At 36.4% G+C, this 17420-nt stretch overlaps 2 protein-coding genes across 2 annotated transcripts in view; one reads left to right on the top strand and one right to left on the bottom strand.

The window, feature by feature from the left end:
- LOC107659107 (tumor necrosis factor receptor superfamily member 19L-like) overlaps positions 1 to 8682 on the top strand; it is an 18629-nt gene extending 9947 nt beyond the window's left edge. Inside the window, 5 exon segments of the mRNA XM_016447937.1 lie at positions 1232 to 1312; positions 1408 to 1486; positions 5508 to 5729; positions 6620 to 6837; positions 8498 to 8682. Of these exon segments, the coding sequence (XP_016303423.1) occupies positions 1232 to 1312; positions 1408 to 1486; positions 5508 to 5729; positions 6620 to 6803 (566 nt within the window). The 3' untranslated portion in view covers positions 6804 to 6837; positions 8498 to 8682.
- Positions 5645 to 17420, bottom strand: LOC107658864 (P2Y purinoceptor 2-like). Its single transcript, XM_016447554.1, has 2 exons — positions 15621 to 17420; positions 5645 to 5719 (listed from the first exon to the last, which is right to left on the bottom strand). The coding sequence occupies exon 1, from the start codon at positions 17356 to 17358 to the stop codon at positions 16312 to 16314; it is 1047 nt and encodes a 348-aa protein (XP_016303040.1). The 5' UTR covers positions 17359 to 17420; the 3' UTR covers positions 5645 to 5719; positions 15621 to 16311.

Here is a 17420-nt window from a genome sequence, read left to right on the forward strand (position 1 = left end):
TTCACAATTTGAGTTGAATTACTGAAATAAATGAACTTTTCCACGACATTCTAATTTATTGAGATGCACCTGTAGTTACCATAGAGACACTGATAACTACACACTGAGCCTTCTGTATGCTATAGATTCACAAATGCATCACAATAGAGACTGTCAGAGTTTAGCAGTGGCGTGACGACATTTTTGGTGTGTTCTGAATCCGTCTGCCTGTGGTGATTAATGGTGAATTGGCGTGTTTTTAACTCTAATGAGGACAGAGTGCAGCGGTTTCCCTGTGCTGTTAAACTCTTTTAAAAATAGTACTTAATGATAGGGATGACATCACGACAATACAAACGCACACCCACAGAGAAGTTTTAAATACTGCTGGAGCTTCAAAATAATATTTGTTCACTGTGAAGCTCACAAAACCGGTCAAAAACATGTACGTATGTGTCCCATATCATTTGCACAAAGAAGGTGAAGCTTATTTTTAGGTACTTTAAGCTCATTTTCCCTCAAATTGTCAACACTGTGAAGCAGTGCTGTTTTAGAATTATTTATATACTATTATAGCATTTTTAATTAGCTTTCATTTTTGTATTTTCACTTTTATTTTTAGTTTTCAAATTTTTATTTCATTTTAAGTGATTTTGTTATGTGCAAATTGTAATTTTTATTCATTTTTATTTAAATATTTCTATTTAGCTTTCATTCATTTGTATTTATTAACCTTTTTAATTATTGTTATGTATTTAAGTTGGTTGGCAAGGCAAAAAAAAATAAATCTCATGTAGGTTTTTCATCTAATATTTATAGAATATTATCTTATTTCAGCTTTATTTCAATTACAGAAAATGATTTTAATAGTTTTAGCTTTAGTTGACAATAATAACACTGTTTTGAAGTTTGAGAAAAAAGACATTTAAATTGTAAAATCTTTATACATTATTTGTTGTACTAAACTGTACTAAATTAAAGTGTAATTTTAATAAAAACTTTAAAAAAAAAATCTTGTTTGAACTAGATGGTTTTACTTACTATATAACAGTTATCAGGTGGAAAAATGCAAAAAAAAATATTAATTAATTAATTAAATAAATAAAAAATAATTAAAAAATCCTTTAAAATGCTAAAAAAAACCCAAATTAAAATTTGTTAATTATATGAGAGCAAATAAAATATAAACACTTTAAAATATAAAATATAGCAAAAAGTGTACAGACTTAAACGGTTTTGCTTTTCTCCTCAGGAAACCCTTGTCCCTACATTGTTGATGACCCCAATGAAGACACCATCAGCATTCTGGTGCGGCTCATCACAGAGAAGAAAGGTGTGTGATGTTTCTTGACACATTTAACTCACAACCCTCACATCACACTGTGAGATCAGAGTCTCATTGCATCTCGATGTGTTTGTGTGTTACAGAAAATGCAGCTGCTCTGGAAGAACTTCTGCAGGAATATGAGAATAAACAGATGGCCCTCAACAAGAGCTCATCCGTCAAGTAAGAACACACACAAACCTACTCAAAATCACTTTTGAAAACTCACACACAGCACACAGAGTCCAAAATTAACTTTGAACTGAGAAAATGCATTGTCCATAAATATTTCTTAATGGCCATGCAACTATATTTTGTCATATAGTTCGCGCGAGCAGGTGAGGGAAGATTGAGCGCGAGGATGTGGGGAATGATCATGCGCGCGCGAGGGCTTGTATTGCGCGCAGAGGACGTCACGCGCGCGCGAGGGTTTGAAATGAGCTCGCGGGCTCCCGTTTCCTCGCGTGTAAATCTGTTTTCCTCTCGCGGAAGTGATTTACCCCACGCGCCAGCATCAGTGGTGCGCTCGGTTATTAATGGCATAGAATTGCCGCCATAATATTCCATGTACAGTATGTGTCACCACAGGGAGGTCTGGAGAAGAATAAGCTCTAAGCATTCTAGATAAACTACTGATGGTAAGACTTGTGAGTCACAACTAATGTTTTGTTATGAGTAAATGTCTTAAAAGGTTCTTACAATTCTATTTAAACCATGTATGTTGCAGTTCTTAAGAAAGTTACAAAACCAATTTATATTCACATTCCCCGACTAGGTAGAGAGTGACTTTGTTAATGCTTGTCAATCTATCTTATTTGCTCGAATGCCATCTTCAATATTCCCATTATGAATAATAAGCAAGTGACTAGCAAAGCATGTAATTTATGAGATTATAGGTTTAATGTTGCCTTATGAGATAATTGCAAGTTTTAAAGTGTGAAATGTACATTTTACACATAAGACTGAATAATGAAATTAATTTTTTTTATTCAGCAAGGATGCATTAAATTGATCAAAATTGCACAGCTCTCTTCAACATAAGAAATGTTTCTTGAGCAGCAAATCAGCATATTAGAATGATTTCTGAAGATCATGTGACACTGAAGACTGGAGTAATGATGCTGAAAATTACATTTTAAAATGTATTTAGAAAAAAACATGTATTTTAAACTGTAATCATATTTCATAATATTAAAGTTTTTACTGTATTTTTGATCAAATAAATGCAGCCTTAGTGAGCAGAAGAGACTTCTTTCAAAAACATTAAAAAACTCCATTCTTTTGAATGTTAGTTTATGATTGAAGATAGTCACAGTTCATGCTTGAATCGTTGCGTGACTCATCTCCAGCCTTATGAAATGAATTGAGCTCTGAGAGGAATTCCCAGTTGTGAAACAGAAAGCAGTTTTCCATTAGCTGAGATAAAGATGCAGCTTATTCTTGTAAACTCCTTAATGAAAAATCTATGTAGTGTTAGAAGAGCTGAGGGAGAGATCGTGTCTGTGTTAATGAGTTTGCACCTGGTTTGCAGCGCTGACAAGCCTATAAATCATCAAGAAGGAAGTGCTTGTTCATTTTCCAACTGAAACATCACCACAGTGAGGTCAAGGTCCCTTAAAAAGCATAGAGGGAGCTTTCTATTTTTGTTTTTTTTGTTTTTCTTCGAAAATGGACTTGTTTTGGTCATTATTGTACATTTATGTGTATATTTATTGACTGTTTTCCCGTGCATCCAATCAGATTTCAGAGTCATAATTATGCATTTTATAATGTCAAACACATCATAACAGTCAGAGACAGAGCCTGATTCATCTCTTTGAAATCACAGTTGTACAGTGACTTCTGGGAAATTTACTGGCACAGATCCGGAGATCCGGTATGCTGCCATCATCAGTGCCTGCTGAAATAACAGCTCAGTTCAAGAGATCCTTTAATTCCAGACCCTTTTCTGCAGGCGGAGAGCGCTGCGTTATACAGCTGCCGCGAGCTCAGGGCCTCTGACATCATCACAATGGAACTATGGGAGGGGGCGTGTGGATATCAGGACTCCATGAATGGATTGTGGTTTATGTGCTCTCAGTGTGTTTAGAGAAGACCTGAATATACTTCAAGACTTATTTTAAGAACTATCTGCGCATGCCTGTTTCGGTACGCCAAGAATCAAGCTTCATTGGTATACCAAAGCATTAATTAAACGCTGGATTTTTGTAGAGATAATGGCAAAGCATTGTTATCTGGTTGCTAACGTGTTGTGAGTAGTTTAGGGTGTTGCTATGTGGTTTCTAAGGTGTTATGTGTAGTTTATAGTGTTGCTGTCTGGATGCTAAGGTGTAGTGAATAGTTTAGGGTGTTCCTATGTGGTTTCTAAGGTGTTCTGTGTAGTTTATAGTGTTGCTGTCTGGTTGCTAAGGTGTTGTGAGTAGTTTAGGGTGTTGCTATGTGGTTTCTAAGGTGTTCTGTGTAGATTAGGGTGTTGCTGTCTGGTTACTAAGGTGTTGTGAGTAGTTTAGGGCATTGCTATGTGGTTACTAAGGTGGTCTGAGTAGTTTAGGGTGTTGCTATGTGGTTTTCTAAGGTGTTCTGAGTAGTTTAAGGTGCTAATGTGTTGTTTCTAAGGTGTTCTGTGTAGTTTAGGGCATTGCTATGTGGTTACTACGGTGTTCTGAGTAGTTTAGGGTGTTGCTATGTGGTTTCTAAGGTGTTCTGTTTAGTTTAGGGTGTTGCTGTCTGGATGCTAAGGTGTTGTGAGTAGTTTAGGGTGTTGCTATGTGATTTCTAAGGTATTCTGTGTAGTTTAGGGTGTTGCTGTCTGGTTGCTAAGGTGTTGTGAGTAGTTTAGGGTGTTCCTATGTGGTTTCTAAGGTGTTCTGTGTAGTTTATAGTGTTGCTGTCTGGTTGCTAAGGTGTTGTGAGTAGTTTAGGGTGTCGCTGTGTGGTTTCTAAGGTGTTCTGTGTAGATTAGGGTGTTGCTGTCTGGTTACTAAGGTGTTGTGAGTAGTTTAGGGCATTGCTATGTGGTTACTAAGGTGGTCTGAGTAGTTTAGGGTGTTGCTATGTGGTTTTCTAAGGTGTTCTGAGTAGTTTAAGGTGCTAATGTGTTGTTTCTAAGGTGTTCTGTGTAGTTTAGGGCATTGCTATGTGGTTACTACGGTGTTCTGAGTAGTTTAGGGTGTTGCTATGTGGTTTTCTAAGGTGTTCTGAGTAGTTTAAGGTGCTAATGTGTTGTTTCTAAGGTGTTCTGTGTAGTTTAGGGCATTGCTATGTGGTTACTACGGTGTTCTGAGTAGTTTAGGGTGTTGCTATGTGGTTTCTAAGGTGTTCTGTGTAGTTTATAGTGTTGCTGTCTGGTTACTAAGGTGTTGTGAGTAGTTTAGGGTGTTGTTATGAGGTTTCTAAGGTGTTCCGTGTAGTTTAGGGTGCTCCTATGTGGTTTCTAAGGTGTTCTATGTAGTTTGAGGTGCTCCTATGTGGTTTGTAAGGTGTTCTGAGTAGATTAGGGTGTTGCTATGTGGTTTCTAAGGTGTGCTGTGTAGTTTAGAGTGTTGCTGTCTGGTTGCTAAGGTGTTCCGAGTAGTTTAGGGTGTTGCTATGTGGTTTCTAAGGTGTTCTGTGTAGTTTAGAGTGTTGCTGTCTGGTTGCTAAGGTGTTGTGAGTAGTTTAGGGTGTTGCTATGTGGTTTCTAAGGTGTTCTGTGTAGTTTAGGGTGTTGCTGTCTGGTTGCTAAGGTGTTGCAAATAGTTTAGGGTGTTGCTATGCTGTTTCTAAGGTGTTCTGTGTAGTTTAGGGCATTGCTGTGTGGTTACTAAGGTGTTCTGAGTAGTTTAGGGTGTTGCTATGGGATTTCTAAGGTGTTCGGAGTAGTTTAGGGTGTTGCTGTGTGGTTTCTAAGGTGTTCTGTGTAGTTTAAGGTGTTGCAATCTGGTTTCTAAGGTGTTCTGTGTAGTTTAGGGCATTGCTGTCTGGTTGCTAAGGCGTTCTGAGTAGTTTAGGGCATTGCTATGTGGTTGCTAAGGTGTTCTGAGTTGTTTAGGTCGTTGCTGTGTGGTTGCTGGGGTGCCATGTCATTGTCCCAGGCTTGAATTTGGCTAAAATCTTTTCCAGTCTGCTGTACCTTTGTTAAAAAGTATTGTAAAAAATATTTTTGTAAAATACACTCACAGTATGGCTATGAGTGTGAGTGTCTCTCTGCCTGTGTCTCTCTCAGGTTTCCGGCTCTTCCTCATTTCTCTCCGTTCCGGTCGTTGCCGCGGCTGTGTTCTCATCAGCATCATTTGCACACTATAAACGGGCTGGCCCCGCGCTCTGGCCTCTGCTGCTCCCGCTGCAGTCAGAAGAAGTGGCCTGAGCTACTGCTGCCCATCGGTACGCACAAGAGCCCCACTAACCTGGTCAAGACGCCGGAGGTCACCATCCTGTCTGTAGGGAGGTAAGAAAAATAGAAAATAAAATATACAATTATGTAAATTCAGAGAAGAAAGGCCTTCATTTCAGCTCAAATGTGTTGTTTCAATCCATACATGAGAAATCTGTTTTAAGCTTGTTTTTTAAACTGGTGAACATTATTAGACAAAATAGATGTACTTCCCATATAGAGACCATCCAAACCATTTCACAAAACATTAAGGTGCCTTGTTTTGCCCAATATTTTTAGCCAGTTTTGTATGTGTTCTTATTCTCTTTTATTTATTATTATAGTATTTATTAATATTTTAAATTACTTTCCAATTTCAATTAGCAATTTTTTTTTATACATTTTTGTGTTATGTATATACTTTGTAATATATATATTGCTCTCTTTTTCTTAGTTTTAGTAATTTTATTAGTTCAACTTTGTTTTAATAATTACCGATCATTATTATTTTTTATAGTTTTACATTTACATTTTATGTCTTTTTTTAATTTTTATTATTATTATCACAGAAAGCATATAATTTAGCTAAAACTGAAAATATTCATCCAAGATAGTGGAGTGTATCAACAAAAAATAATGTAATGTGATAATATTAACAAAAAAAATTGATGTTCTAATTTAAGAAGAAACTATTTTTGTGCTTAATTGGATATGTTAACTTCAATATATTAGTACACTAGTGTCAGAGTTAAGAGTCTACTGGAATCTGTCAAGTCTCTCGAGCTCACTAGGTTTTGGAGCAGACCTGTAAATCCCAATGACTGAATGAATCAGGTGTGTTGGTTTGAGATGGTGATTCACGTCTCATTCTTACACACACACACACACCTGGTTCTGCTCACAGTGACACATCAGGCCTGTAGTTTCACTCACTGACCTCTGTGTCACCTGCATGTGAACGGCAGGTTTCAAGTCGCTCAGATCCCAGAAGTCAAGTCAGCTTCCAAGGAAGTGACCCAGCCGGATCCGAGCGATACGGACTCCATGGACAGCGGCCACACCGAGCCTGCGGAAGAGCGTTCCCTGCTGGGCGTGTCCTCTTCCTGTAACTCCGCCTCCTCAAAGTCCAGACAGGAGGTGAGTTTGTAAACAAGCGGAACAGGAATATTCCTCCAAGCACTCGGTTTGTAGTTTCCTCTTCCTCATCTCTCCCTTTACTGCCTTGACCTGAAGCTCATTGTCTAAAGCCATGTGTAAAAACCCCTACAGGAAGTCTCACCAGTAAATGAATAGGAAACACTCAGAGTTATTTCTTGAGTCATAGCTAGTTAGTCCAGGTTAGTGAACATCTGGTGAAGAACACTGTAGACAATCTTTAAAAAATGCCTAATATTATCTAATTTAATGAAGCCACGTTTAAAAATGGCAGTAACATTTTTCATCTCCTACAGTGTTTTTGCAAAATAAGAATAAAGATATATATCAGATTTAATGCAGCTGTCAGAGTCTTAGTTTTAAATGACAGAGTATTAAAATTCAAAGTAAAGTATTCAAACTGTATCATTTAACTTACAATATGCAAAGGAGTGTAAAGATATGTTCAGATACTCCCATATAATGTCAGATAACTTAATATAAACAGAAGCTTATAAATAAATAAGCTATAACACTCACAGATGAGCAGAAAACATCTGGCTAGTGTTTGCATTTTCTTCTTTCGGTGTAATCTTAAATATTGTCTTCAGCATCATTCATACATGTGAATAGAACAAATATGAAATCTGGCTTAGATTCAGACAGGAATCATGTCTTTGTGGCAGTTTTTCTGCGGATTAAGTGATAATACTAGACATCTTCACCTTAAAAATCATTGCCGAAAGCAAAAATGGTATGAAATGCACATATTTTGTGAGGAAGTGAGTAAGAAACCGGTATGAGATTTCATTCAGTGAATGTGATGCAGGGCTGTGTAATAATTGTAGAGGAGTTGCATCGAGGAAAGGTCAGTTTTTGTTACCTAACGTAACTGTTTACCCTCTTGCATAAGAATCCGCGGGGCGGTGGGCTAATGGCTTCACATTGACTAGCAATAGCTCCTGGGATTTACAGAAACAATTCAGCCTCACGGCATTTATAAATGACACACAGAACAACACTAGAAAATAGCTTTTCTTTTTTATAAAGTACAGTAAAAGCAGTAATACTGTGAAATATTATTATGATTTAAAATAACTGTTCTGTTTGAATATATTTTAACATGTAATTTATTCCTGTGTTGCTTCAGTGTCACATGGTCCTTCAGAAATCATTCTAATATGCTGTTAATGTTTCAAGAAACATTTCTTATTATCAATGTTGAAAATATTTTTGTGGGAACAGTGACCGTTTTTGTTCATAATACTTTGATAAAGTTCAAAAGAAGACCATTTATTTGAAATAGAAGTTCTTTGTAACTTTAGAAATGTCTTTACTGTCACTTTTGATCAATTTAATGCCCTTGTTGAATAAAATTAGTATTTTCTTTTTTAAAAAAATAATAATAATTTTTTACATTTTTAAAACACATCATGTGATCCATAAAGGGCTCACTGTGTTTGTTTGGTGCTTCACGGATGAATACACTGACAAATGTGAGAATCTGTTTGGGTTTGCTGCTGTCCTCAACTCAAACTCTTTGTTTTTCCGGTCAGAGCTGGACTCAGTTTATCCACTGGTTCAGTTCATACCGAGTCAAATCATATTGTCTGGCACCCTCTGCTGGCTGGAAAAGTTTTTGCATTTGTTAACCAACAAATGACTCGAGACATCCTTTAATTCATGTGACTAATCATTCTCTCTCCCAGATGAACATCTGAAAGGCTGAGGAGGAGGACGTCCAGGACGGGACGGATGACATCATCAGGAGGCGAGCGAGCGATCGGGGCAGACGTGTGACGGTGACGTCAGTATTCACCACCTTGAGGAGCCTTGAATTCAAGACCTTAGGAAACATTCGTATTTATTGCATAAGTCCTAGAACTATTTTATTAAAAAACAATAAGCTCTGTCTCTGCTAGCAGATAATAGGAGAGCGAAGGGCATTTCCTCTGAAAGCATGTGTGCTTCCACAAGACACTAAAGAGGTCTTCAGTGCAGAAAACAGCACTCAGAACAACGAGACACCGGTGAGACGTTCTCTCCAGTTAGAAAACATTACCAAGTATTATGAGAAACTAGTTTGATTTACATCTTTTTACTGTAGATCTGTTTTTTAGTATTTAAGATTTTAAATGAATTGCATATGTACAGTCATGGTCAAAAGTTTGCAAACCTCTTGTTTTGTTAATAATAAATAAAAGAAAACCTACAAAAACACATTGTCAATTTCATATGCATATATATTCTATTGTTTTTATAAAAATCAGTATTCTGTGGTTTTTACACGCAATGGTACAGGCTATACAAAAATATTTATTTAAGATGGTTTACACTAGTTCACCAACTAAAACCTTTAATACAGTGAATGTGCATTTTGGACTTCAGTTTTGGAATAAATGACACTCGTGACTAAATCAGAAACCATGAACAAAGGAGAACACAAGGAAACAAGAACCAAACACAGGAAATGGTAACACTGAAATAATCAAAGAAACTACAAAGACTACAAGATAAGAACAGGAAACTAAACCAAAACTTCAACATAAAAGTCAGAAATGGGAATATACATGACTAATGTACAGCAGCCCTAAACCTTAAATGTGTGAATGTCTTAATATTTGATTGCAGAGTCCAGCAATTTAACTATGAATATGTTCCACTAATGACAACAATTATTCCATCCTTTCAAACTTCTTTGTGTCAAATGATTGGCTTGAAAAGTGTGCTGAAGTCTTTTTATTCAAATAAGCTTGGTTTGATACTAATGCAATGACATTCAGACATTTTAAGTATGGTTAAATACTTTTTGGGACCACTATGTTTCACATTTTTTGGTTTGCATTTTTATTTCTTTAAGGATTAAAAAAACAGGCGGCTAATTGTTCCACAATTTAAAAACTGCTTATGTAAATATCACAGAAATAGTAGCAATATCACTTAGAAATGAGCATTTTCAAGTGTTCACAAGCTTTTGACCATGTCAGTGGGATGTAATATTTCATTTATTAACAAACAAGCTCTTTTGCACCACAACCTTCAGCTCATCAGCTTTATTGAAAAAGGAAAACAAAGCAACACACTATCTCTAGGAGACGCTTTCTTATCAAGGCATCTTACAATACAGCATGCAAATCTTAGGACGGACTGATGAGAAAATCATGCTAGAAGCTAAACTAAAAAAAGGTTTATTGTTCCTTCTGAAAGTATTATCGTCTCAAGAACATCTGTAGTGCCTCAGACTAGCTGTCTGCTTCTTTGCTATGTAACACTAATGAAATATATTTAGTATTAGCACTAAACCTTATGCATTTCAGATTGCTGGCTTTATCGAACCGGTAGGATATTATTTCATTGTGCTGTTGTATTTCAGTGGAAGCTGGACCTGGTTTCTCTCTTGGATCTTTTCAAACATTAGTCATCAGTGAAGTGGGCACTGGGCATTATTAATGACAAAAGACTGTTCATCAGTCTGGATGACGTTCACACTGCAGCTGAATGTGGATCAGATTTGAAAAACAACACTCAATCTGACATAAATGGAAATATGTTACGTATCAGATTTTTTTGTGTGTGATTTCAGTGTGAACAGTTGTGGTTAGAATTTACGAGATTTTTAAATCAAACTTTATATTCATCATAACTGCATAACTAACTTCCTTTTGCATGAATTTTTAAATAATTTATTAACTTTATCAAGTAGTACTATTCACAAAGGTGCAAAAATATATTTTTTTATATATAAATTGAAATTGTCAACAGTGACATATAAAAATAAAAATGCATAGATTTAAGACCAGATATCGCAAGAAAAATGATCTGTCAATGGGATAAGAATTTTTCTCTCATTAAAGGGTTAGTTCACCCAAAAATGAAAATTCTGTCATTAATTACTCACCCTCGTGTCGTTTCAAACCCGTAAGACCTTCGTTCATCTTCAGAACACAAATTAAGATATTTTTGATGGAATCTGAGAGCTGTCTGACCCTCCCATAGACAGCAACACAACTGAAATGTTCACAAGTCCAGAAACGTAGCAAGGAGATCTAAAATAATCCATGTGACATCAGGGGTTCATCCGCAATTATATGAAGCTATGAGAATACTTTTTGTGTGAAAAAAAAAAAAAAAACCTTTACAGCAGCGTATCCGCGTTTACGTCCAGCGGATATTCTCCAAAATGGCACCAGGGTGATGTGGAGGAGACGAATTGCTGAATAAAGTGTTTTTTGTTTGTTTTTTCGCACAAAAAGTATTCTCATAGCTTCGTATAATTGCGGATGAACCCCTGATGTCACATGGATTATTTTAGAGTTCTACTTGCTACGTTTCTGGACTTGTGAACATTACAGTTCTCACCAGTTGGTGAGATTCTGTCAAATAATGACAGAATTTTCATTTTTGGGTGAACTAACCCTTTAAATCAGGTTTATTTTTCTTTCCACACTGACAGATATTTGTTCTGTTCTTGTCAAGTCTTTCTGCTTCTCAATTAAATGTATCTTGATTTAAGAAAGTTTAGATAGTACGAAAATTATTTTTTCAGTGTCTGTCCAACCTGAAAAAAAAAAAAACCACATTTAAGCATAAAATTTAAGTTGTTGAGTTTGGTTTGCAGTGTGAACGCTCATGACGCACATGTTGGTGTCATGCATCTTCATCTTACAGGATATAGCTGAGTGTTCATCAGTCCTCAGAGAAACATGAAGAGCTGTTGCATTTATAGCTGAATGAGTCGATGCATGTGGTGCGGTACAGATTGTGCAAAACCTCAAATAATGAAATGATACTGAATGGTTACGGTCCTCAGCTCAGCTTCACGAATTGTGAAATTCGTGTCTTCATGAAAGTTTCGTCACAACTTACTGAGGTAATTGAAAAATGTATATTATGAAATATTACTCTATTTCATAATTTCCTTCTTCCATTGTATTTATTTGTAGTTCAGAAGTAGTCAAGGCAAGCTACAGGCAAGGCTACTCAAGGGTAGCGTCACAGTTTTGTTACATTTACATGCACATTTTATATAAAGTGAATTTGTATACAATACACACGTGTTTGTTTGCATACTCAGTTATAGCTAGAGACATAAATTGTTGTTATACCTTACTTTGCAAAGATCAACTAGGATGAAAAGGTAAGGGGAAACTCGGCACTGTATTGTTGTTGCTCTTATTTATTATTCTAATAATAATGTTGTTTTTTCTTGAGATTTATACTCTTGCAATAAAGAACTTTACTGCAGTATCAGAGATGTGGAAATTCATTTTTACATCTCTTCATTTATATAGACTGATATTAAATGCATTGCATCTCCATGCTGTATATTTGTGATGATTTTTCTGGTAATATACCATTCAGAAGTTTGGGGTTGGTGAGATTTTTTAAATGTTTTTGAAAAAGAAAAAAAAAATCTGCTCACCAAGGCTGCATAAATTTGATCAAAAATTCAGTAAAACAATTAAAAATAACCGTTTTCTGTGTGAATACACTGTAACATGTATGCAAAGCATCATTACTCCAGTCTTCAGTGTAACATGATTGTACAAAAATCATTCTAATATGCTGATTTGATTTGCTGCTTAAAGAAACGTTTCTTCTTCTTCTTCTTCTTCTTCTTTTTCTTCTTCTTGGTGTTGAAAACGTATGTGCTGCTTCATATTTCTGTGGAAACCGTGAGACATTTTTTCAGGGTTCTTTGATAAATAGAAAGTTCATAAGAACAGCATTTATTTCAAATATCTTTTGTAACACTACATTTAAAAGGTTATTACGGTCACTTTTGATTAATCAAATGCATCCTTGCTCAATTAAAGTATTAAATATTAAATAAGTATTAAATATTAAATATAAAAAAAACTTACTGACCCCAAACTTCTTTGAACAGTGGTTTAAAATGTGCTTTTGCATTTTTAAGCATTAGCAATGGCTAAATGTATCAACCTAAAAAAAAACAGTATAAGCTATAGCATTTTCAGTATACTAGCACACTATTCTGATCTAACATGCTGTCGGACGGATTATATGCAATAACCTGATGATTACCAGGAAATTGTTACAGTAACACAGTAAACAGTAGGGCTTTTCACACTTTAAATAGTTAATTAAGCCGCGGTCACACTAGACTTTGAGCATGCGAAATTTAGTCGTATAACGCATAATTCTGAGTCTGATGACTTGGAAACAGGGTTGCCAGGTCTGCGAAACAAAACCAGCCCAATTGACCGTTTGCAAACAGCTTGACTGACAGGCGTTCGGACCAATCAAAACGCCAAATCCGCCATCTTGCCCGACAAACAAATCAGATGGGAGAGTAGATTAACTTTGGTGGACTTAAACTTGAAAAATTGTGTGTATTGACATCCTTCGCGGTTGAAATAAAATACGTTATGATGTTCATTCATGTTTATTTCGTGCTTTAAGTAAATATGAAAAGACGATCGGTTCACGTGTGCCAATACAGCGATCTGTCACGACACATTAAAGAGCCACAAAATGGTATTTATTGTTTGAATTTCTTTAAAAAAAGACAATATTTTAAAGCTGAGACCTTGTTTCATACCAGAAGTAACCTGCTCCGTCTTGTCTGTCGGCTTGTTGTCAGTTTCCTCTTTGCTCCGTATTTTTTTACTGTGTGAGAACATGATGTGTAATGTGAGAGAGGCATGACTTGTCGGACATAGCAACAGTAACTAAGGAGGGCGGGTTTTTGCGAAGGGTCAACTGCTTTTCAAAACTAGCCCAATTGTAATCTCAGCCTCAGATGTCATGCCCACGGACTGTTGGCAGAACGTCTGATGCAGATATCGCACACTAAATTGGAACTGTGATGATGAGCACGTATCAGGATCATCTAAACGCTGGATTTTCAAAAGTATATGAAATATTTCAAGTTGGCAGCATAGAATCTTTAAAATATGTCCAAGAGTTTTACACACCGGTCTGTTATTGTGGGGACATTTCCACCTCCCTAAACATGGGTTGGCATAAGGGTGATTCTATAATTGCAGGTATACATTTGGTGTCCGAAGTCATTATTTTTTTCTGCTTTTCTTTAAATGGTTATATTTTTACTTATTTTAATAATTTGTTACTTATTGGTATGAATTACAAGATGTTACAGTCAATAACAATATAATAATTTGTGTAAAAAGTGTATTAAATAACTCAAAATCATGATTTCTTGTTGTCCGAATTAGTCAGTGCATTTTTTTCCATCATGTGATGTGTAATCAAAATATTTTACTGTACTTTTCTTTTTGTAATATTTCATTCATTTACTTAATTCTACAACATTAAATTGTTTAAAAATAACTTTTTTCTTATAAAAATGTGTCAATAAATCTTGGGTCAACTCTGTTACCGTACCATATTTTGCCTTTAAATTGGTGGAATTATCTCCCACAGCTATGTACGATACAGGAAATTATGTCACTTTCCCTCACTGATAAGATCTGAAGCACTAAAAAGTATGTGTGCTCTCTCTGAGAAAATATTTTAATCTAAAAAATTCTTATACCAAGAGTTATTTTGAAGAATGTCAACACTGTTAACCACAATATCAAAAGGAAAACAAAATGTATTACTGATCACACATTGGGTTATTTAAAGGTATTTTAATCATGATTTCATTAGTGCCATATGCTCTTAGCATTTATGCTAGCAAGTGGAGTTTTTGGCAAAAAAAAAAAAAAGGTCAATTCTGTTACCAAGGTAGAGTAACAATGCAGACAATAGTGCAACAGAATTGAAAGTCCACCGGATAATTGTCAATTCTGTTACTTAAAGGGTCAACTCTGTTTATGAACTATTTTCACAAAAAAACAATACAATTGTTGTTTAAAACCTCATAAACATTATTGAGATATTATGCAACCTTATAATATTTCAAAAACATTTTTTATTGGATATTGTATATAATACATTTTCAGATGAAAAATATTTGCTCCAAGTGGACAATCCTTTGAAGGCATAGGCATTTTTTTTTTTTTTTATGGTGTGCATAGGTGAAATATTATCTCAGTTCCAAATGTTGGAATGTAAGGACTGTTTGTCTGATGATACAAGAAGGATTTTTCCTTTTATGATTTATTGTTATTTCTACACATTGCCTAATTTGTCCGTAACAGAGTTGACAAACAATACCATAAAGACATCTGTTTTTTCATTAAAGTCACCATGAAATCAAAATGGAAAATTCTTATTTTTTAATGGAATACTGTAGTGTTTATTATAAATAATTTATCCATGCACTTCATTCTTTTTTTTTAATTCATGTGCCCTCCTAATCTTTAATCAAAAACGTTAACCTCCCCTCCCCCTCAAAACGACTCATCTTCTCTTCCGGTCACGAGCTATGGTGCAAGGGCGGAGCTAGTGACGTGAGGGGTAAACGCTGGGATAAAGGACAGGGGGAAAAGCACTGACACCAGTCATGAGGGAGTACGTTACCCCTAAACATTGAAAAGATATTAGGATATTACCACAACATTACTCTTAGGACATTGCAAACTAATTTTTTTCATGAATATGACTTAACCATTCAGGCAGTCTCTCTCTCTCTCTCTCTCTTTCTCTGTGTGAAATCAAGTCCCGCCCTCTCATTTCAGATGCCGTTTCACTCTGATATATGTTTCATGGTGACTTTAAAAGTAAAACAAGGAAGTAACTTGTGTTTGGCAAGCACTGAATTATTGCAATTGAATATGTTTTGAATAAGATACTGGAAAGAATTTCTGTTAGGGAACAGTTTGTTTTTTTTTACTTTATGAAATGCCAAATGTATCTCCAATTATAGAATCACCCACAAAACGCAACGATTAGTTTCTTTACCTGTCAGTCATATGGCCTCTTGGGTGGGACTAGCCCATTGAAAGCGGCCAAGGATCCCAGACCTTCTGCAGTCAGACTGAAGGTCTGGCTACGCGAGATCCCCCTTTGTGGAAATAGCGTGGGGAGAGATCGCTAAAACTGCGGACTTGGAAGTAATTATGACATGGCGTGAAGGCAGCTATATATATATAAGATTTAAATCAGCTACGTATTATATAGGAGATAATAAAACGGCCTCTTCACTCCAATTGACACATTTTCCGTCACCTTTTCACAGGTGAGGCAAGCGATTGGGTGTCTTGCTCACCGGGTAAAAACGGTGCTAACCTCACTTTTAAATTAGCTACATGTGTGAAGCATTCCTCTAATGACGATAGGTTAAGCGCAGTGTGAAAAGCCCTATTTTGCCTCGCAGATCCTTGCCGGTATTTCTAAACGTCCTAAAATGTCCGGGTTTTGGCTTTGTTTTCCTATTGCTGCTCTCTCTGCGGTCCTCATAGGCTACGTTATACATGTATTTGCATTGCATTCTTTGACCGTTTTCTGTAGATCCCACCTTCTTGGATGCCACGATTGGTCAATTATGCACTATGCCTGCATGCTATTGGTCAAACTACTTTTCAGTTATTCGTTTTAGCAAGTATAAAAACAAAGCCAAAACCGAACATTTTAGGCAATTTAGAAATCCTGGCTAGGACATGTCTAGGAAAAAAGGACGTATAGTCATTCTATGAAATAAAGACATTTTTACTGTAATGTTGAGTGGGAATTTTTCAGACTTTATGCTTGATTTCTTGTTGATGCTGTTTCTGAAGCTCTGTCCTGCCATGAAGTAGAGGATGGGGTCGATGCAGCTGTTGAGACTGACCAGAGTTCGCATGACTTTGTAGATGTTGTTGGAGAGTCGTATTATGTTGCAGTCGTGTTTGTCCAGGTAACGGAAGGTGTAATATATACTGCAGTTCACATGGAAAGGCAAGAAGCAAAACATGAAAGCCAGAAGCACAATGATAATCATCTTCGCCGACTTCTTTTTTGAGTGCTGTGACATTGGTTCTCTGAGATCGCCGGGATCAAGAAGTTTCTTCACCATCAGGCTGTTGCAGACCAGCACCACTCCAAACGGTATGACAAAAAGCAGAAACATCACCACCGAGCTGTAGACCAGAAAGTCATTGAAGAGCTCGTTGATGGTGGTGTCATGACAGACCCAATCGTCACCATTAAGTCTCACCCTGGAGAAATAAAGAATGGGTGCCTGTAAGATGAGAATGATCACCCATATTCCCACAGAAACCAAACGAGCGCGACGGCCGTTCATCCAGTACAAAGAGCGCATCGGGTGGCAGATGCCTAAATACCGGTGCAGACTGATGCAGCTGAGGAAGAGGATGCTCCCGTAGAGGTTTGTGTAGAAGAGAAAGCGAATCAGCTTACACATCAGCTCACCGAACGGCCAGTCGTTCTTATTATCGTAATAGTAGATGAGGAACGGCAGAGTGAGGATGTAAAGCGTGTCGCAGACGTTGAGGTTGATCATGTAGATGGTGCTGGGCTTCCAGTGTTTGGTTCGGAACAAGATGACGTACATGGCCGTGATGTTCAACCCCAGACCGAACACAAACACCAGAGAGTAACTCACCGGGAGGAGAATGTACTTGAAGTGTTCTTTTAACTCACAACGGTACTGACTACTATCATTAGTTACATTCTGTAACTTTACATTCATCATAGCCATTCTGATCCGGATCTGTCAGAGAATAAGAGGATGAAATCATATCTTAAATTTACAAAGCGATA

Source organism: Sinocyclocheilus anshuiensis, unplaced genomic scaffold (assembly GCF_001515605.1).
Source record: "Sinocyclocheilus anshuiensis isolate Anshui unplaced genomic scaffold, SAMN03320099.WGS_v1.1 scaffold1010, whole genome shotgun sequence".
Classification (NCBI taxonomy): domain Eukaryota; kingdom Metazoa; phylum Chordata; class Actinopteri; order Cypriniformes; family Cyprinidae; genus Sinocyclocheilus; species Sinocyclocheilus anshuiensis.